The sequence below is a fragment of the Perca fluviatilis genome, chromosome 6 (genome assembly GCF_010015445.1).
Source record: "Perca fluviatilis chromosome 6, GENO_Pfluv_1.0, whole genome shotgun sequence".
Classification (NCBI taxonomy): Eukaryota; Metazoa; Chordata; class Actinopteri; order Perciformes; family Percidae; genus Perca; species Perca fluviatilis.
Genome location: NC_053117.1, coordinates 26,455,516 through 26,475,601, shown reverse-complemented (window position 1 = coordinate 26,475,601; position 20,086 = coordinate 26,455,516). Strand labels below are relative to the sequence as shown.

The 20,086-nt window shown below is 39.3% G+C and overlaps 2 protein-coding genes across 2 annotated transcripts; both read right to left on the bottom strand.

The window, feature by feature from the left end:
• Positions 1 to 283: 283 nt before the first annotated feature.
• gp1bb (glycoprotein Ib platelet subunit beta) lies at positions 284 to 2,828 on the bottom strand. Its single transcript, XM_039804407.1, has 2 exons — positions 2,720 to 2,828; positions 284 to 1,868 (listed from the first exon to the last, which is right to left on the bottom strand). Exon 2 carries the CDS (start codon positions 1,854 to 1,856, stop codon positions 1,233 to 1,235), a length of 624 nt encoding a protein of 207 aa, XP_039660341.1. The 5' UTR covers positions 1,857 to 1,868; positions 2,720 to 2,828; the 3' UTR covers positions 284 to 1,232.
• Positions 2,829 to 4,899: 2,071 nt separating this feature from the next.
• On the bottom strand, positions 4,900 to 15,976 carry sept5a (septin 5a). Its single transcript, XM_039804406.1, has 12 exons — positions 15,580 to 15,976; positions 13,453 to 13,543; positions 13,188 to 13,274; positions 12,050 to 12,170; positions 11,952 to 11,959; positions 11,679 to 11,808; positions 11,368 to 11,485; positions 11,174 to 11,275; positions 8,118 to 8,214; positions 7,873 to 8,008; positions 7,581 to 7,683; positions 4,900 to 6,123 (listed from the first exon to the last, which is right to left on the bottom strand). The coding sequence occupies exons 1-12, from the start codon at positions 15,652 to 15,654 to the stop codon at positions 6,064 to 6,066; spliced, it is 1,128 nt and encodes a 375-aa protein (XP_039660340.1). The 5' UTR covers positions 15,655 to 15,976; the 3' UTR covers positions 4,900 to 6,063.
• Between the last annotated feature and the right edge of the window lie 4,110 nt (positions 15,977 to 20,086).

Sequence of the window (20,086 nt, the reverse complement as noted above, 5' to 3'; positions counted from 1 at the left end):
AGGTAAAAAAAAAAAATTCATAGGCCTAATGCATGAATTAAATAAGAAATGCACAACTTTGCCATACAATGTGAGTATCATTTTTATTTAATCTGTAACATTTGTTTTGTATTTATAAAATCAGAATACAGTTCCAAAAAACAAATGTCTAAAATTGTATGTGGGACAAACACTAAAAAAAAATTCTGATTAACAAACGATGACTTGTTAGCCTCAGAATCTCCCCATAGGAGGTACGCTTCAGACATAACCATCTTCAAACCACAATTACAAATAAAGCATGTCAAGGTGCTAAAACACATTTTTATTTATTAGTTTTCAAACACATGAGCCTTTGAAAATAGAAAACTTAAATCTGATATTTCAACCACATGGCAGAAAGGATCTGTCTTGTCAAACCTTACATAGAAATTTGACGTTTCTTCATGTGATCATCATTATCATGTCCATAAAAAGAGGTTATTGTGAGCAAGTGTAATGAGTACAAATGTGCATTGCAGGCCAACCAATGTGCAATATTATCAATTGATGTGAAAACAGATAAATCTGTATGAACGTATGGCTGATAAGTAAAAAAGTGATGTGTTCATAGAAGTTTACAGAGTTTTACACAACACAACGCTGGCAAGTTCATTTTTCAATAGCTCAGTACATATTTTGGGTCACAATTGTTTAATAACGACATTGAAAGGATTCTTACCAAAACTGTCAATGTTATTAAAATGAATACCATCCAGTATATTGTTACTGGAAATTTTACTCTCAAATAACTACAATGGCATCAGCCTCAAAACTCCAATATTGGACAGGCTCTAATGTATGTTACGTTTAATCTATCTTTTCTTTTAGTTTATTCTATGGTGTTAAACAGATGGCTGACAAATTAAAAGAAAAACCAACATAAACTGTCTTAGTGAGGTGTTGGGCCATCACAAATCTCCTATAGGTGCTCAGTTTGTACGATTTGATACATTATTATTTACATACTTCTCAAACCTGTCCACTGGTTCCCTGTTTGTAAGCATCTGCATTTATTCTTTCTCTACTCATTTATTCAGGGTTTTCCTTTAATTTGTCACCTGATTGTGCATAAAAATGAACTTTTATTTATTTATTTATTTATTTATAGTCCGAAACATGAAAGCATGTGAGAGACATTTTCTCTCCAATGTGCAAATAACAACAGCTCTTCTTTTTCTTCTTTTGTATCTAAAAATCATTACAGCTCCATCTCAGATGCTGCTGTCCTTCAAAGGAGCGTACTCATTGTCCCTCAGACTCTCCCCTGCTGTGAAGCTCTCCTCCGTGGTTCTCCTTGCCTCTTTGGACAGCCTCTCGAACCTCCTCAGGAATACGATGAGAGCCACCAGCAGAGCCGCCTGCACCACAACAAACACAAACAGACACACCTGCGAGGCCAGAGCCAAGTCACAGTACCAGTAATGGCAGGTATCCAGGACCTCCTTCTCTGTTAAATACACCACCAGCCGCCCTCTCAGGCCAGGAGGGAAGCTGCAGTTGGCGCCCAGGTGTGATGTGAGGGTGGCAGGCTGACGCAGTAGCCAGGCTCGCAGGTAGAGGATGCCACAGTCACAATCCCAGGGGTTACCATGAAGGGAGACAGACTGGAGGGAGGTCAAGTCATCCAGGAGCCCATTGGGGAGGCTCGTCAGCCGGTTGTTGTGGAGAAGGAGGGAGGTGGTTCCTGCAGGGAAACTGGTGGGCAGCGAGGAGGAGGTGAGAGACTTGCTGCTGCAGTCCACCTGACTGCCATGACAGGAACAAAGGTGGGGGCATGCTGATGACCTTTGAGCTCCAAACAAGGGGAGCAGACACAGGAACAGAAGCCCCTTCATGGTTACCAATCACTGAGAGGAGAGGAGAGGAGAGGAGAGGAGAGGAGAGAGAGGAGAGGAGAGGAGAGGAGAGGAGAGGAGAGGAGAGGAGAGGAGAGGAGAGGACAGGACAGGACAAAAAAAGAAGAAAAATAAAGAAAAGAAAAGAGAGAAAAAAATGAATGAATGAATTTTCAAGAGCTGTTTGGATTTAAAATGATCAGAACATAAAAATGAATGCAATCCAACAAGAGTGCTGCAGTAATTACCATCTTAATACAATTTACGTTTTTAATTTGATGCACATTTAAGTGCTGTTGGAGTGTGCACTTTGTGTACTTTGTATATGATCAGACACTGTTTGTGCAATTTGTCTTAAATTAATATAATAGCCTATGTATGGTGAATTTCATACACATTTAAACAATTAAAAATGTGGTACTATACATGTGATGTACTGAGTAATCTAAAACAGTTTGGAACACGTTAGTACCGAAAACGTAGCCTACATGTTACAATTTACTAATGTACCACATACAAAACATAGTATTAACATATTATGTATTGATATAACTAAGATTAATACATTTTACAATGTTTTGTTATCCAGTGCACTACCTGTACATCATGTCTGCTAGTTTGATACTACATTAAAATAAAACAACTTTGAAATGTATGTTTTACAAGCTTCTTTCATGCTTTTAAAAACAGAGTACTTCTGCCAAACTGAACTTCACACACCAACTTGATAACTTTCTAATTGCTTTGATATTTTGAGAGCAAGAAACAGAGCGATGGGCCAGGAATCAATGTCTAAATGTTAATAATGTAAAAGAGAGTTACAGAACAAAAAAGTCTAATAAGATCTGAGGAGAGTAATTTACCTTCAGTGCTGCGTGTCTTTAGAAGACGTGTGTTTCTCTTCTCTGAGAGGCCGAGTGTGTGTGTTACTACCAGCTGGCCCACACTGATAAAGACCACTTACAAATATGACACACACACACGCACAAGCACAGATGTCTAACAGGACATGAAGTATCTCAGTAACTCTTTATCTTAGGGATCCTTCACTTCTAATACATTTATATTGTTGGAAGTTCTCTGGAAATAATTGTTTACTTACTAAAAGTTAAATAAAGACAGTGCTCAATTATTACGCTTACAAAATATACATACTTTTTAATTAATTGCTAGTTTACTCTACCACAATTCAGAAGCAAAATTTTTACTTTTTACTCCACTACATTGTTTTTAAGATTATTTTTTGGGCTTTTCCACACTTTTTTAATGGATAGGACAGCTAAGTGAGAAAAGGAAGAGAGAGAAGACATGCAGAAAACCATCACAGGTCGGACTCGAACCCTGGACCTCTGCATTGAGGTATAAACCTCTGAGTATATGTGCTCCTGCTCTACCAACTGAGCCAACCCGGCCACACACACCACTACATTTATTTGATAACTTTAGTTACTTTGCATATTCAGATTAATAACATACAATTAATGAATAAATTATGAGGTAATACAATAGAATAATATAAGTGTATTGATCTCAGAGGGGGAATTCACAAGCTACCTAACAGTATATAAAGTACTTAAAATTAGCCCCACATTTACTTGCTGCTACATTAGTGATGTAGTGATGCATCAATTAGTATAATCCAGTGATACAATCTATATTATATACATTTTGAAATGGCCCATCTTGCATAATGAGTACTTTTACTTTCAGTATTTTAAGTATATTTTGACGGTTTTGATGCTTTGTACTTTTACTTAAGTATGATTTTGAATGCAGGACTTTTACTTGTAACAGAATATTTCTACACTGTGGTATTCATTTTACTAAGTAAAATACACTCACCTAAAGGATTATTAGGAACACCTGTTAAATTTCACGTTAACGAAATGATCTAATCAACCAATCACATGGTCGTGGTCCAGGTCTAGACAATCCCCTGAACTCCAAACTGAATGTCAGAATGGGAAAGAAAGGTGATCTAAGCAACTTTGAGCGTGGCATGGTTGTTGGTGCCAGACGGGCTGGTCTGAGTATTTCACAATCTGCTCAGTTACTGGGATTTTCACACACAACCATTTCTAGGGTTTACAAAGAATGGTCTGAAAAAGGAAAAACATCCAGTATGCTGCAGTCCTGGGAGGCGAAAATGCCTTGTTGATGCTAGAGGTCAAAGGAGAATGGGCCGACTGATTCAAGCTGATAGAAGATCAAGTTTGACTCAAATAACCACTCGTTACAACCGAAGAACGCAGCAAAGCATTTGTGAAGCCACAACACGCACAACCTTGAGGCGGATGGGCTACACCAGCAGAAGACCCCACCGGGTACCACTCATCTCCACTAAAAATAGGAAAATAGAAAATGCACTACAAAAATTTGCACGAAGCTCACCAAAATTGGACAGTTGAAGACTGGAAAAATGTTCCCTGGTCTGATGAGTCTCGATTTCTGTTGAGACATTCAGATGGTAGAGTCAGAATTTGGCGAAAACAGAATGAGAACGTGAATCCGTCATGCCCTGTTACCACTGGGCAGGCTGGTGGTGGTGGGGGTGTAATGGTGTGGGGGATCCCTTTCTCCTTCAGAACTGCCTTCATTCTTTGTGTCATTGATTCAACAAGATGCTGGAAGCATTCTGTAGACATTTTGGCCCATATTGATAGGATAGGGTCAAACACAGTATTAGTATGGTGTTCCTAATAATCCTTTAGGTGAGTGTATGTGAGTGCTCATTCCACCAATGAATCTTACATATAAAACAAACACGGATGTGTCAAAGTCCTCCTAAAGAAAATACAGATATTTCTATCATTCATACTAATGTTATGTCGGCTTGTGTCTGCTCTGATTGGCAGGGAGAAGACGTTGTGTGCAGTGCAGAGGAAGAATGGCTTCAGGAGATAAACATGAATCAGCAGATAATGTTTTCCTGCAGCAGCTCCAGCTCTGAGCGCTGCCGTTGAGAGTGACAGCCGGAAGTCAAAGCTGCGCTTACTGGACCTTAATGTACAACTCTGTAATATTCAGAGAAATTATGCAGAGCGACGAGAAATAAGAGTTTATTTGTCACACTTTTATAAATGGGGCACAGGCTGAGCTCAGCTTTCAGGCAGAATAAGTACGTTCCTCAGCACACACACACACACACACACACACACACACACACACACACACACACACACACACACACACACACACACACACACACACACACACACACACACACACACACACACACACACACACACACACACACACACACACACACACACACACACACACACACCTCACTTCCAAAGAGACATTTAAAACCGAAGCATGGACACAGTATCCACTCCTCATTATTTATCTATTTTTACCGCAGCGGCAACATACTGTAGATCATGATGCATTTAATACAAGCAGAGGGCATCGGCTATAAAGGAGTAAAAATAGGCCCACAGCATTTAGCGTATATGAGTAATGGCAGCATGCCTGTACATGCACCCTGCACGCACTGACCCTCACATTATGTCAAAGGATCGCCATTCACAGTTAACCACTGGCAATAAGTGCATTTTCAGCTCAGCCAGCACATATAAAACTGCTGGGAGAGAATATTTTGACTTGCCATATGTGGAAAAAATGTCACATGAAGGTATTTATGACAATCAGAGAGCAAATTAATAAGAGCAAAAGTTGGATTAAAAAAAGGATAGTCACTGTGAATAAAATGGAGTTTTATGGACGGATACCTGGAGGAAATGTCATGAAATACAAACACTCACGCACCCAAACACAAACTCACAAACACATAATAAAAAACAATATCCATCAAATCTTAACATTACCAACAAACTAAATTTCTTTACAAAACATCTTGTACACATCATACCCTGACAAAATATCCAAAAAGTTTAGCATTGCATTTATAAATTAGACACACTGAGTAGTAATTTAAATTACGCATTTATATTATATATGTTAAGACTGTTAAACCACAGCGAGGGGCTCAAATTGGGCAAACAGATGGTTTCAGAGACAAAAAAAAATGCTCTGACAAACAACCGTCCAGGCAGACAAACTATACAAAGCACCAAACTGAGGATAAATGTACAGCCAGAGTTGCCACTAACACGCGATATCCATGTTCAATGTCTGAAGGTCTCACTGTCGGTCAGGGGAGAAACAGCAGGTGGCGCTGCAGCCCAGCTCTGCTCCGGTGAGACTAGTCTTTGTCGTGCATCTGCTGCTGCATCTTATTCAGCATCTCCTGCATCCTCTTCAGCTGCAGACAGAGAGGATGTTTGGTTAAACTCATAAATAAATCCTGTATCTAATGCCAGTGTGTGTTTAATTCTAAAATAGATTAAAGTTCATACAGACTGGCTTAAAGATAATAATCACTGCTGTGGATTTTAAATATATGGCAGGGACACATATTTTGGGGCTGACCAATAATACTGGCACTAAATACATAATTTCAGTCAGGATTTTATTGATGAGAGGTTGGATTTTAGTCCCAAATTATACATATTAAGTAAGTCCAAAGATGTAGCAGAATCTGTTGGATTCACAATGGTATAATAATAGGTAGAGAAAAGAACAATATACTTTGAAATGGAGAAACAATTTGATATATATCAATATAAAGAGGTATTGTGTGTATGTGTACTGTAAAAGCACATGTACAAGACTGACTTTGATGATGTTGACATTTCAGATTGTGTAATTGTTTTGAGTTGTTCAGGTTAATGACTGACAGGGTGTATTTCTTTCATTGTTTTTTAACATTGAACACTACTTTGATAATAGTTGTATGCGAATTTACAAGTATTTGCCACACCAGGCTGTTCATTTTTAGTAGATGTTCTGCAACATATTTGTAGTTTTAGCCACACTAATCAGTTCTGTACGCCCTACTACGCCCTGCTGTGCCCTACTACGCCCTGCTACGCCCTGAACTGCTACAACTATTATTTCTCATAGTTCCATTATCTTTATTGTTACTATAATTGCCACTGTTCATCATACCCCCAACCGGCACCGGCAGATGTCTGCCCACCAAGAGCCTGGGTCTGTCTGAGGTTTCTGCCTATAAGGAAGTTTTTCCTCATCACTGTTGCACCAAATAATTGCTCTTGGGGGAATTACTGGAATTGTTGGGTCTACTCTATCTGTAAAGTGTCTTGAGATAACTCTTGTTATGATTTAATACTATAAATAAAATTGAATTGAATTGTATGCGGTATGTACATATCTGTAGCAGTGACAACAATATGTGAATATATAAAAGTGTTTTTTAGATATAATTATGCATATAATTTTTTTATTTTTTAGAAATGAATAATAGTAAAACACTATAAAATGAGTTAACCCACTCTCTTTTGAATATAAAGTATTGAAGTAGCACAGAACAGTTTACGTATTAGTAGTTCTAATTTAAAATGATGATGTGATATGGCTTTAGAGAAAATAAGTTTAATGAACTTAAGTCATTAATTTCAAGTAACAGCCTTTTAGTCACATAACATGTTACTAGTTGGATCTTTAAATGGCTGTAAAAGTTAAATGAACTATTCCCTCAGTCGGGATTGAGTTTCATGCAATCATTTCACAGTTAAGTTAGCGGCCATCTTGTACTGAGACAGGGAAATCATATTACCCCTCCAGTGAGACCTGTAACTCATCTGGGATACATTCATGAAAAATAGAACATCTTCAAACTGAAATCAAAACACATACCTCTTCATCTTTCATTTTGATTAGTTTCTCAGTCTCCGCATCCGGGGTGGACAGCGGCAGGATGGGTATGGGACTCTCCATACGGTTGTCCTGAGCCAGTTTACTGGGGAGAAAAAGAAGAAGAAGAAGAAGAAGAAGAAGAAGAAGAAGAAGAAGGAAGAAGAAGAAGAAGAAGAAGAAGAAGAAGAAGAAGAAGAAGAGGTGAAGCAGACAAAACTGTACTGAAATCTGTAAACATCTGCAGTTATCTGAGATACTTACAAAACATCCTCTCTCTCACGTCTCCACATACCTGGTCATCTCCTGTATGCACTGCGCTCTGTAGTTTTCGTAGTGGACGTCGCAGGTCACGTCTTTGAGGTCGTGCATGTGTGAACGAATCAGCATGTTCCTCAGTTTCACAAAGTCACAGTGCGACTGGTTCTCCACTGAGAAAAGAAATACTTAAAATCAATTAATAATCTCTAAAAAATGATGCCATTCAAACTGTGATGCAGGCTGATGACAGCTGCACAGAGAGTGAACATACAAACATACCTTCAACAATTCCCCAGGGGTACAGTCTCCCTCTCACTCTCTGCCCTCGAGCTTCCACCACTGTGTTACTACCGATCACAGCGAACGGGGTGCACTCCTGCACACAGAGACATGAGGGTGGGTTTGTTTTTCTTACCCTGATCTATCCAGGGAGAGCTGACTGAGTAAGCTGCGCCCTGGTTCATATTCAGAGTTATACACATTCACAAAAGCTTACTGAGCGGCTTCAGAGAGGCGTGACTGTAATTGTTGAGACACGTAATAATTGTTTATTTTTCTTGCACATATTTTCCCAGCTGATCAGTGGATTCATGTCACAACATTAACAATGGCTCCGTGGCTGCAGTTATCACAATGCAAAGCAGTCACTTGTTACACCTGTTTGACAAGTCAAACTGTGTGATCTAGCCATGCAGATAGTTTTATGTGCCCACTGCCAAGGTTATGAGGTATGTGTCTTGAGATTTCTCTTTGTTTGTGGTGTTTGTAGCACTAAAAAAAATCACTTTTAAAAAGCACTGTCTTTTTTCCAACACTCAGTCCACAGACCTCTCCTGTTGCTACAAAGTAATTCCTGAGAAAACAGTTTCTGGACAGATACAGTATGTTGCTGTTAGGTCTCTCAAATGGGATGTTTCAGTGCTTTGAGGACCAAAAACTGAACTTCATTCAGCTGATGCGTTTATCCAAAGCAACTTACAATTGCTATATACAGTGCCTTGCGAAAGTATTCGGCCCCCTTGAACTTTTCGACCTTTTGCCACATTTCAGGCCTCAAACATAAAGATATAAAACTGTAATTTTTTGTGAAGAATCAACAACAAGTGGGACACAATCATGAAGTGGAACGAAATTTATTGGATATTTCAAACCTTTTAAACAAATAAAAAACTGAAATATTGGGCGTGCAAAATTATTCAGCCCCCTTAAGTTAATACTTTGTAGCGCCACCTTTTGCTGCGATACAGCTGTAAGTCGCTTGGGGTATGTCTCTATCAGTTTTGCACATCGGAGACTGACATTTTTGCCAATTCCTCCTTGCCAAACAGCTCGAACTCAGTGAGGTTGGATGGAGAGCGTTTGTGAACAGCAGTTTTCAGTTCTTTCCACAGATTCTCGATTGGATTCAGGTCTGGACTTTGACTTGGCCATTCTAACACCTGGATATGTTTATTTGTGAACCATTCCATTGTAGATTTTTGCTTTATGTTTTGGATCATTGTCTTGTTGGAAGACAAATCTCCGCCCCAGTCTCAGGTCTTTTGCAGACTCCATCAGGTTTTCTTCCAGAATGTATTTGGCTCCATCCATCTTCCCATCAATTTTAACCATCTTCCCTGTCCCTGCTGAAGAAAAGCAGGCCCAAACCATGATGCTGCCACCACCATGTTTGACAGTGGGGATGGTGTGTTCAGGGTGATGAGCTGTGTTGCTTTTACGCCAAACATAACGTTTTGCATTGTTGCCAAAAGTTTGATTTTGGTTTCATCTGACCACAGCACCTTCTTCCACATGTTTGGTGTGTCTCCCAGGTGGCTTTTGGCAAACTTTAAACGACACTTTTTATGGATATCTTTAAGAAATGGCTTTCTTCTTGCCACTCTTCCATAAAGGCCAGAGGGGATTTGTGCAGTATACGACTGATTGTTGTCCTATGGACAGAGTCTCCCACCTCAGCTGTAGATCTCTGCAGTTCATCCAGAGTGATCATGGGCCTCTTGGCTGCATATCTGATCAGTCTTCTCATTGTATGAGCTGAAAGTTTAGAGGGACGGCCGGGTCTTCGTAGATTTGTAGTGGTCTGATACTCCTTCCATTTCAATATTATCGCTTGCACAGTGCTCCTTGGGATGTTTAAAGCTTGGGAAATCTTTTTGTATCCAAATCCGGCTTTAAACTTCTTCACAACAGTATCTCGGACCTGCCTGGTGTGTTCCTTGTTCTTCATGATGCTCTCTGCGCTTTACACGGACCTCTGAGACTATCACAGAGCAGGTGCATTTATACGGAGACTTGATTACACACAGCTGGATTCTATTTATCATCATTAGTCATTTAGGTCAACATTGGATCATTCAGAGATCCTCACTGAACTTCTGAGGAGAGTTTGCTGCACTGAAAGTAAAGGGGCTGAATAATTTTGCACGCCCACTTTTTCAGTTTTTTATTTGTTAAAAAAGTTTGAAATAGCCAATGAATTTCGTTCCACTTCATAATTGGGACCCACTTGTTGTTGATTCTTCACAAAAAATTACAGTTTTATATCTTTATGTTTGAGGCCTGAAATGTGGCAAAAGGTCGAAACGTTCAAGGGGGCCGAATACTTTCGCAAGGCACTGTATGTCAGAGGGTGCACGCCTCTGGAGCAACTATGGGTTAAGTGTCTTGCTCAGGGACACAGTGGTTGATGTATCGCAGTGGGAAATGAACCCAGATTTCCCACACCAAAGGTATGTGTCATATCCACTGCGCCATCACCACCCATCACTTCCACTGTAAGTGAAGATTAAGTCAGACCTCTCAAAACCTTGGTACATAAAACTGATATTATCGGGACTGCTGGAAGACTGGACATCCCACGAGGAGGTAAGTGAGGAAGGGCTGTAGCTTCCATTGAGAACAGTGAGGTTTTAGCCCCCAGCAGAAGTGTGTTTAATCAGCTGATTGCAGTATTTTTAGACTCAATATATTTATTTTGAACTACTCTTTAGCCAACAAAATAAAGAAATGTACTATTTGCACAACAGAATTGTATTCCTGGTAGTGAAATGATGGCTTTATAACAGCATTTAGACCTGTATGTTGGGAAATAAAACTTAGAAGAAAATATGACCACACAGCTGAACAAATAACATATAAAAACATTTCTTTTGGTGTCTTGTAAGTATTTTCAGAGAGAGGTTGTGTTCTCTTAATCCTGGTTAGGACACTGAGTGAGAAAGCGTTTTCCTTCACCCCAGAGAAGTGAAAAGACCTAAATCTGTGGCCAATGTTACAGTGACTTCCACTTAACAGTGAACCAACAGAACTCTGCCACAGGTCTCTGACTGACTCACCTTCAGCTCTTTGTCAAGTTGTTTAAACTCTTCATCCTCATCTGAGTCACATTCGGGGAACTGGTATACTTTGATCCCAAACTTGTCTATTTCCTCTCGTATCTAAAGATACATCCGATTAATGGTTACAGTGAACAATCTGCATACAGTAAAACATGCTGAATTCACTGTGGAGCTGCAGTCATGGGACTCACTCTGTCTTTGAGCTTTTTTATCTCGTTGGGCGTGAGGCAGTCGGCTTTTGCAATGAGAGGAATTATGTTCACTTTTTCATGCAGAGCCTTCATGAACTCAACATCCACAGGACGCAGCCTGTGGAGAGAAATCCAGAGTGAGAATGAGAGTGAAGTAAGAGTAAAGTCTTTCAAATTAAAACAGGTAGAAAATATTTTGGAATTGTCATGATACATTATTCCACTTGGTCACTGACGTTAAACATTGTTTTATGTGTGTGTGTGCGTGTGTGTGTGTGTGTGTGTGTGTGTGTGTGTGTGTTTGTTTTTACCCGTGCCCAAATGGAGGGATGAAGTAAAGGCAGCAGTGGACTCGGTTGTCCTGAATGTTTTTTCTGTTCAGCCCGCTCTCATCCCTGAAGTATTGCTCAAACTGCTGATCTATGTAGTCTGTGATTGGCGCTAACCGGGACACACACACACACACACACACACACACACACACACACACACACACACACACACACACACACACACACACACACACACACACACACACACACACACACACACACACACACACACACACACACACACACACACACACCAAAGACTACATTAACAGCTCCTCTAGGCATTGTGAATTCAAGCGTGCAGGCTAAATCGAGCACATGTCAGAGCAGCAGGTCTTTCAGCTCACCACTCGTTGTTGTTGACTGCGTCTCCGAACCCCGGCGTGTCGACGATGGTCAGCTTGAGCTTGACTCCTTTCTCCTCAATGTCTACAGTGTGTTTTATGATCTCCACAGTTTGGTTGATACGCTCTGCAAAGCACCCACACAGAGAAGGAGACGGGGAGAAAATGAGGTGAAGCAGCTGAAACAGCATGTCAGGGATAAAGTGGAACATGACAGGGAATGGTGCAACATAAGCCCTGATAGAGTAATTGAGGGGTGTGCCCTCAGCGATAGTGACACGATTGATAGACATTATTAAACTTATTACAAAGCTGCTTTACAAATGCATCTGGCATAAAGGATAAGGGTTTTGAACAAATCCCATGAAAAGACCTTTTCAATACTACACTACAAATCTTTACCAAACAGGTAATTAATATATTTAATTCTTTTAAAAGACTAAATAGTGCATTTGTTGGGGACTATTTTCAGCAAGAAATTGATAGATATTTGGTGCTCTAGAGCAGGGTGCACCAGCTGGTCCTGAGTTGAAACCTGTTACACTTAACTAAACTACTACCTCTTATGTAGAGATTAGGTGTCACTAAATATTTACACCCATGAAGTGCCTGGTGTAACTATTGCATAGCTAACTGAACTACTTGATAAAACCAACGTTATCTTGCTAACACATCTAATCTGTTATTACATTGTAAACGGGGGAAATTTTAAATTACATTTCCCAAAGATCACACAATATATTACAAAATAATTAACTAGAAATGTCAGACTAAATAACTGAGTAGCTTTGGTTACATTGGATAATCGGATATTTCCCTCACTCTAAACTGCATGAATATTACTACCTCTATAAAAACAAAGTCATAACTACATTCACAAAGGATTGGCCACAGATGTATCCTAGTAACAGGTTTACTAAAGGCCTTACTAACTGAGACATTTATGAAGTTTTACTGGTGTGGGTTGTCTGCAGATTAATTGCCAGTTAATCAATTAGAAAATGTACAAACTAAACTGGACTTCTTCAGTGGTGCTGAGTGACAAAGTTAAATGTTAGACAAACGGTGGTCTGGTTTACTATAATACCAGAGCAGTGCGTTCATTATGACTGGTGCAGAGAGATAATACATCATAAAGACTCACCTTCAGCATTCAGTAACTTCCTGTCTTTGTAGAGGTCTGTGAGGAACAGGCTGTTGACCAGGGTGGATTTACCCATACCAGACTCTCCTGCACAGACAGACAGACGGACGGACAGACAGACAGACAGACAGACAGACAGACAGACGGACAGAAGGTCACAATGTTTACAATTTACAAATAAACTAAGAAGCCGATTTATTAGGTAAATTAGCTAGGTGTACAAGTAGGTTTTCTGTCATGTTTGTATCTTTGACAACAAACTGACCTGCCACCATCAGTGTGAAATCGAAGCCTTTCTTCACCGACTTCCTGTGGACCTGGTTGGGCAGAGTTGCAAAACCCACATACTGTTTCTCCTGGGACAGAAAAAGAAGAGACACAAAAGAAGGAGGTGTTTAGTTTGAAGTCATGCTTTGAGGAGGAAAGTATCAAATCATAGTGCTGCAACTAATGATTTTTTTTTATTATCAATGTATCTGAAAATCATTGTAGAGCTAAAACAACTAGTCAAACAATCAGTTGATAGAAAAATAATTGGCAGCTAATTTGATAATCGATTACCGGTAATTGTTTCATTTTACAATCAAAATGTTCTTGTTACAGCTTCGCATCTGTGAAGATTAAATTCTATAAATGTGATAGTTAATTGAACATCTTTGGGTTTTGGACTGTTGGTCGGACAAAACAAGTCAGGGGACATTTTGACAGCCATTTTTCACTATTTTCTGAAATTTTTAGTCAAAACAGTTAATCCTTTAGCAGAGAAAATATTCAACAGATGGATCAGTAATGAACATAATTGTTAATTGCAGCAACATTGCAGTCACATTATGTGAACAGTGAATGGGATGAGAGATGATCGCTGTAAAATAATTCTTGCAGCTTGTGTGTTAGTGCTATCCTGTGGTGTTCAGAGAACAAGGCACTGAAGGACTAGACAGTGTTGTTAACAAGATATTCTGTTTTTCTTTTTTGTCTTTTTATTCAGGGCATTAATTTAGAACTGTGAACAGACAGTTTGACCAGAACTAGCCTACTTAGTAGGTGTCCTATACGTATAACCCTTTATTGTATAAAGTTGCACAATGCAATATTATAATACACATTATTCTGATATGGGCCACTCTGAATAATGAGTACTTTTACTTAAGGTAGTTTAAGTATTTTTTGCAGCTAATGCACTTTTACTTAAGTCAAATTTTGAATGCAGGACTATAACTTGTAACTTGTATTTCTGAACTGTGGTATTGCTACTTTTACGTTTTACAATAAAAGTTCAGAGTACTTCTTCCACCACTGCAAAAGACAAACAAAAGTAGCATATTATCACATTTGAGAAACTAGAACCGGAGACTGTTTTACATTTCTGCTTGAAAAATTATTTAAACAATTAACTGATGATCAAAAAAGTTTCTAATACATTTTGACTAATTTAACAGTCGACTAATTGTTCCAGGTCTACAATAAAACATCAAAAGCCAACAGCTTAAAAATCATAAGCAAAGCAGACACCAAATAACTGTAATAGTGCTTATATGTTTTCTAATGTGAAAACTAAATGTATCTATCAGCTCCTGATGTAATAAAAATGACCTCACCAGACAGACAGAAATATAATACAATACAGAAAATCTACAACTGCATGGAAAAACATGTGCACAGCATTCCACTGCGAGCAGCTGAGAATAAACCAGCGTCTCAGATTTTCCACTAAAACTCTCACATAAACACACAAAGAGAGCCACAGGATACCAGTCGCTCACTGTGTCACACAGTAGCTCTCAGTCCTGCAGGTTTTCTCTGCTGCATCTGGCAGAACGTCATCTTTACCCGACAGTACGTGTTGACATGTGTAGATATAAATATGCACTCGATGCCCGTCGAGAGCATTCACACACAGACAGAAGCTACATTCAACAGACCTGAAAAGCTCTTTTTTCACTCTGCAAACACAGAGCCAAACAAACAGTCAGAGCCCTTATAAGCTGTCATAACTTGTCATAGGCATTTCCGACAGCCTTCTCGGGTGAGGATCGCATTTACAAAAACACACACAAAAACCACAGGCGGTGCAATCAGTGCATGGCAGACACACTTGTCAGAAAGCCAGAGATGTGAGAATGAGAAAAGCTGTAGATAAATCAGTGAGTAATCATAAAAACACTTCACCTCAGCAGTAAATCTGTCACTGGAGGTATCACACATCTCCACAGAAAAGCAGAGATAGCACCAAAAGATGCTGGCAGTGAGTCCACAGGTGATAGGGCTTCTTGTTTATGTATATGTAAAGTAATCCTGAAATCTGTTTCTATATTTTTCATTATTTTGAAATTTTCCTGATAATTTTCCACTCTTTTTGTCTATTTTACCCAAATAAATGCAACTATTTTACCTTCTGCCTGGCTGTTCTCACTCGTGGGCACAGCAGCCGTTCCACCAGTTTTTCTTGCAGCATGATGGCATCCATCCCAAACCACTCCGACACTGACGGACCAAAATAGCCACGGGTCTCAGAAAGTTGAAAAACAGCCCAGCAGGGAGCAGGGAAAAAAGCAAATGTGAAGCCTCGAGACCTTGATAAACTCGTCTCTCGCTCTGTGTCCGTTCCAAAACTGTCTCTAACACACCTCTATTCCGTGCTCTTTAAATATGTGCCTTTTGTTTCTCCTACTTTCTTTCTCCTGATTCCCTTTCTTTTCTTTCTATTTCTTTCTTTCCTCTGCCCTACAGCGGTCCGACTCTCCCTGTTCAGACAGGTACGGAGGAATTCTCACTGAGAGGGAGGGAAATGGAGAGAGGGAGTAAGAAAGAGGTGGCAATTTGAGGGAGGAAACAAGGGAGGGATGGAAGAAGCGAACCTCTAAAAGAAACTCATTCATTCAGCCTGTATTCCCTCCCCCAGCTCTAAAACTCTACACTGAGAGAAATGACAACCAGCTCGCAAAGAAATGCAGAACGAAAAGAAACAGACAGAAAGTTTAGATGCAAAAAATAACTTGTTCGAACTTGACTGTGACAAAAGCAGCAGAACAAACAACAGATAAAGACACAAACGCAGGAGATAAAGGCCTGTAGAGTGAGCGTATCAGATTAACAAGTAAATTAACTTACTTGTGTGATTAACAAGTAAATTAACTAAATCAATGTGTACTCAGATACTTTTCTTAGTAAAAGTACCAATAAAACAAGTGAGTACAGAATTATTGACAGCAAAATGTACTTAACAAAAGTAAAAAGTAAAGTCTTGTTCTGCAAATAAATGGCCCCTATATCTTATATAAAGTAAGGAAGTTCAATTCTTCCTAAGATAGGGCTCCAAAGGGTCACAATATAAAACTAATGGAAGTTCTGATACACTAATCTGTATTTATTTTACTTTAGCTAATTATCATGCATTTTGTATTAATTGTACATTATTTTAGGTCTAATATTTATCTGAAAATCCATATTTGATTAAAAATAATAGTTTAATATTTTGAAAAACATTTCTTATTCCCTTTTTTGCTCTGAGTTAGATGAGAAATTTATACCACTTTCATCTGTGTACAATAAATATGATGCTACAGCCAGCAGCCGGTTAGCTTAGCTTAGCACTAAAAGTGGAAACAGGGAAACCTGGCTCTGTCCGGAGGTAACCAAATCAACCTACCATCATGTCTTAATCTTCTCATCACACACAAATAAACATATTTCGACAAAATTCAGTCAAACAATTCCTATTATACTGATGTTAGATTCACATATGTCACGTTTATATCAATCAATCACTCTGGTCTAGCCTGTAATGAAAAGGATGTACAGTAAAGGAGCTCACTGTGTGTGTGTGTGTGTGTGTGTGTGTGTGTGTGTGTGTGTGTGTGTGTGTGTGTGTGTGTGTGTGTGTGTGTGTGTGTGTGTGTGTGTGTGTACGAGGTACATTTCATGGCAAAGGTTGCAACTTGCAGCCGATTGCTTCCAGATGTGTCAGTGGTGCGTGTGTACGTGTGGGTGTGTCTGGCTCATACATGATGTTGGGCCGCAGAGCTTAAATGTTCTTTGAAATAAATGACCTGTTTTTTCTCTTTTTTCCTTCCCCAAAGTTTGCCACGTACAGGATGTGACAGTCCCACTCCACACCACTGGAGGGCAACAGAGGAATCTACTCAGATAAAATAGAAAGTTTATGGTTTAATCTTGCCGATGCCTCTATTAAAGGAAACAATCTCAGCCATGGTGGTGCTGATGCAAACTGAATGCTAGATGCTAGATGAAGAGTTGAGGGCATTGTTGACATTAAAGAGTGTGTGAGTGTGTGTGGAGGGGAGTGGGAGGGTCAATCTGAATAAAAGAAAAGAACAGATGTCTTGAAATGGTATTACAATAGCCCCCCGGCTAAACCCCCCACCTTAAGTCTTTTTCAGTGGCCAGCTGTCCCTTTCTCCCATATATCACCAGCCAGACAAACTAAATATAATCTTTGCCAGTCACACTTATTTTGTTACTTTCAAATTCGACATTATGTTCAATTCAACATTTCTCATTGCTAAGTGAAGCCCAAAAATTGTGTCTTGTATAATCCTTTGCATTCATACCCTAATTTCAGACACTTAATGTCATGTTTTGTTGCTGCTTTCAGCTCTCAGGTAAACACTTGCACAGGGCTCCTGTAATGAGTAATTTGTTTTTATTAGCTAAATATACTCTGATGGTATTCTAAAGGGGCTTAAGAAAGAGATACAACCAAACTTATTCCTGACAATTATTGGTTATTCTGTAACCCATTTCACTTTATTATCTCCTTCTTCTTGGGAAATGAAATCCTGGAAAATAAAATATACAAAAAACTACTAATGAACAAACAGATCCTCACGCACGACGCGCACGCACGCATGCACGCACGCACACACACCGAAGTTATCCACCTCAGTCTATCATTACCTAACCATTTGGATAAAAAAAGGCTAAAAACTTGCAAGAAATGGTCATAGTTGCTGTCATGCAATCATACTGTATATTGTAAGAAAAAAACAGACTTGTTATTGCTGTTGTAGGGTGACTAAGTTGTAAAAGTTGCGACTCTGCGTCGCCTCTTTGGCCTCTGCCTTCCCTGTCTGCTGTTTGCTCAGCTGGAAGAGTGTACGGCAGGTGCAGAGGGATGTTAAGGACAAACTATGAGTCAAGAGTAATGAAGGCCAGCAGGGCAGCAGGATGTCAAGGGGCAACTTAAAAACATCTTCAAACCTACTTGTTTTCATTGGCTTTTACATTTGTAGAACTGTATATGTTATGGTTTGTCATGTTTCAGGACATTGTCTTAATTTTCTCTCTTCCGTAAAGCACTTTAAAACTACTTTTGATGTATGTTCTGTGTCAAATGCGTTAATTTTCAGTCTAAAAAGATCAGAAAACATGAAAAATGTCCCCATAACTCTACAGAGCTCAAGATGAGGTCTTTAAATCGCTTGTTTGGTCTGACCAACCGTCTAAACCCCCAAAATGTTTATTTTCCAATCATATAAAACTGAAAAAAGAGCTAAATCTTTTCATCTTTTTTGATGTTTAAAAACACAAACCAGAGAATATTTGGCATTTCTGCCCAATAAGCGACTTAAATAATTAATAGATTTTCACAATTGTTGCTGATCAACATTCTGTCGATCAATTTAACAATTAATCAGCTTGTCATTCAATGCACTTTGCATCTACTGCATTGAAAAGTGCCTTTATATAAGTTTTCTGTATTTTTTGCTCCTTACAACAAGTGCAAGAAAAGCTTCCTTCACTGTCAGAATATTAATAATAAATGCACCATGACTCTGTCAGTTTGTTTGTCAGTCAGTGTTGGATGGTCCTGCAGCGGCAGAGATCCAGAGATCCGCCACTCAACCAGCAGGCAGCGCTCAGCTTCTTCCTCTCAGTCATACAAAGTCGTGGCCTTTAAGGAAACGACTCTCAAAAGGACCCAGCAGTCAACTCCACTGCCAGGGCATGCAAGCACACGTACACACACACACACACACACACACACACACACACACACACACACACGCGCATGCACACGCACACGCACACAGACACAGAGACACAGAATCACACGCACAAATCCAAATAACTCTGGTCTAACACCGTACCCATCATTTCCAGCTGCCAAACACTTTCAATAAGGTGCAGTGATGACGTCACAACACAGACGCACAGTTAGCCTGAAGAAGATTTTTAAACTGACCGCAAAAACACTCATCACACATTTAGATGACAGTTCGAACTGCAGGATCTCTTCAGATTGATCCACTGGTTAACATGTTTGTACAAGGTCACGCACGTGGAGTATCCATGACGACATATCCTATTTTGTGCAGCACAGTGTGCGAATGAGGACTTAAATATCTTCCTCAAGTAGAGGTCTCATAAAACTTTAAAAAAAAACGACAACAACTTGAAAACAAAAGTATAAAAGGACTCTTTGGAGTAGTATGTTGATTTAAAAGTTACTTACTTACTATGCTAATCATTTTAACATGACATTTACCAGTCAGTCCCTCTCCATGATGCTCTCCAAAATGGTCTTCTCTTAAAGGGGAACTCCACCAATTTAAGACATCAGTCAAGTTGTATTGTGGGCAATGTAGGCGAGAGGTTTTGACAGCGAAGAAGAATGTTTGGAATTAAATAGACAATATCTCAGGTTTATTTTTAAACTGTCCATTGTGAGTCCAACAATGTCATAAGAGTGCAATGTTATATTTGTGACAATCTTTCATTTTTGGTGTTATTTAAGGATTATGGTAAATGCTAAAATGTAGCATAACAGAGTATCACAAGTAGAGAAGATAGTATAGTTTATAGTCAGCAACCTGACAGTTATAAAACAATATCTAAAGTTTGCTAACATTAGCCAAGCTATTGGTACAAAGTCAGAC

Excerpts from the sequence above, each read along its gene's own strand:
- gp1bb (XM_039804407.1), bottom strand. The coding sequence starts at position 1,856 with ATGAAGGGGCTTCTGTTCCTGTGTCTGCTCCCCTTGTTTGGAGCTCAA.
- sept5a (XM_039804406.1), bottom strand. The coding sequence starts at position 15,654 with ATGGATGCCATCATGCTGCAAGAAAAACTGGTGGAACGGCTGCTGTGC. Across the intron at positions 13,544-15,579 it reads TGAGAACAGCCAGGCAGAAG|GAGAAACAGTATGTGGGTTT; the intron begins GTAAAATAGTTG and ends TTTCTGTCCCAG. Across the intron at positions 8,009-8,117 it reads CCCCTGGGGAATTGTTGAAG|TGGAGAACCAGTCGCACTGT; the intron begins GTATGTTTGTAT and ends TTCTTTTCTCAG.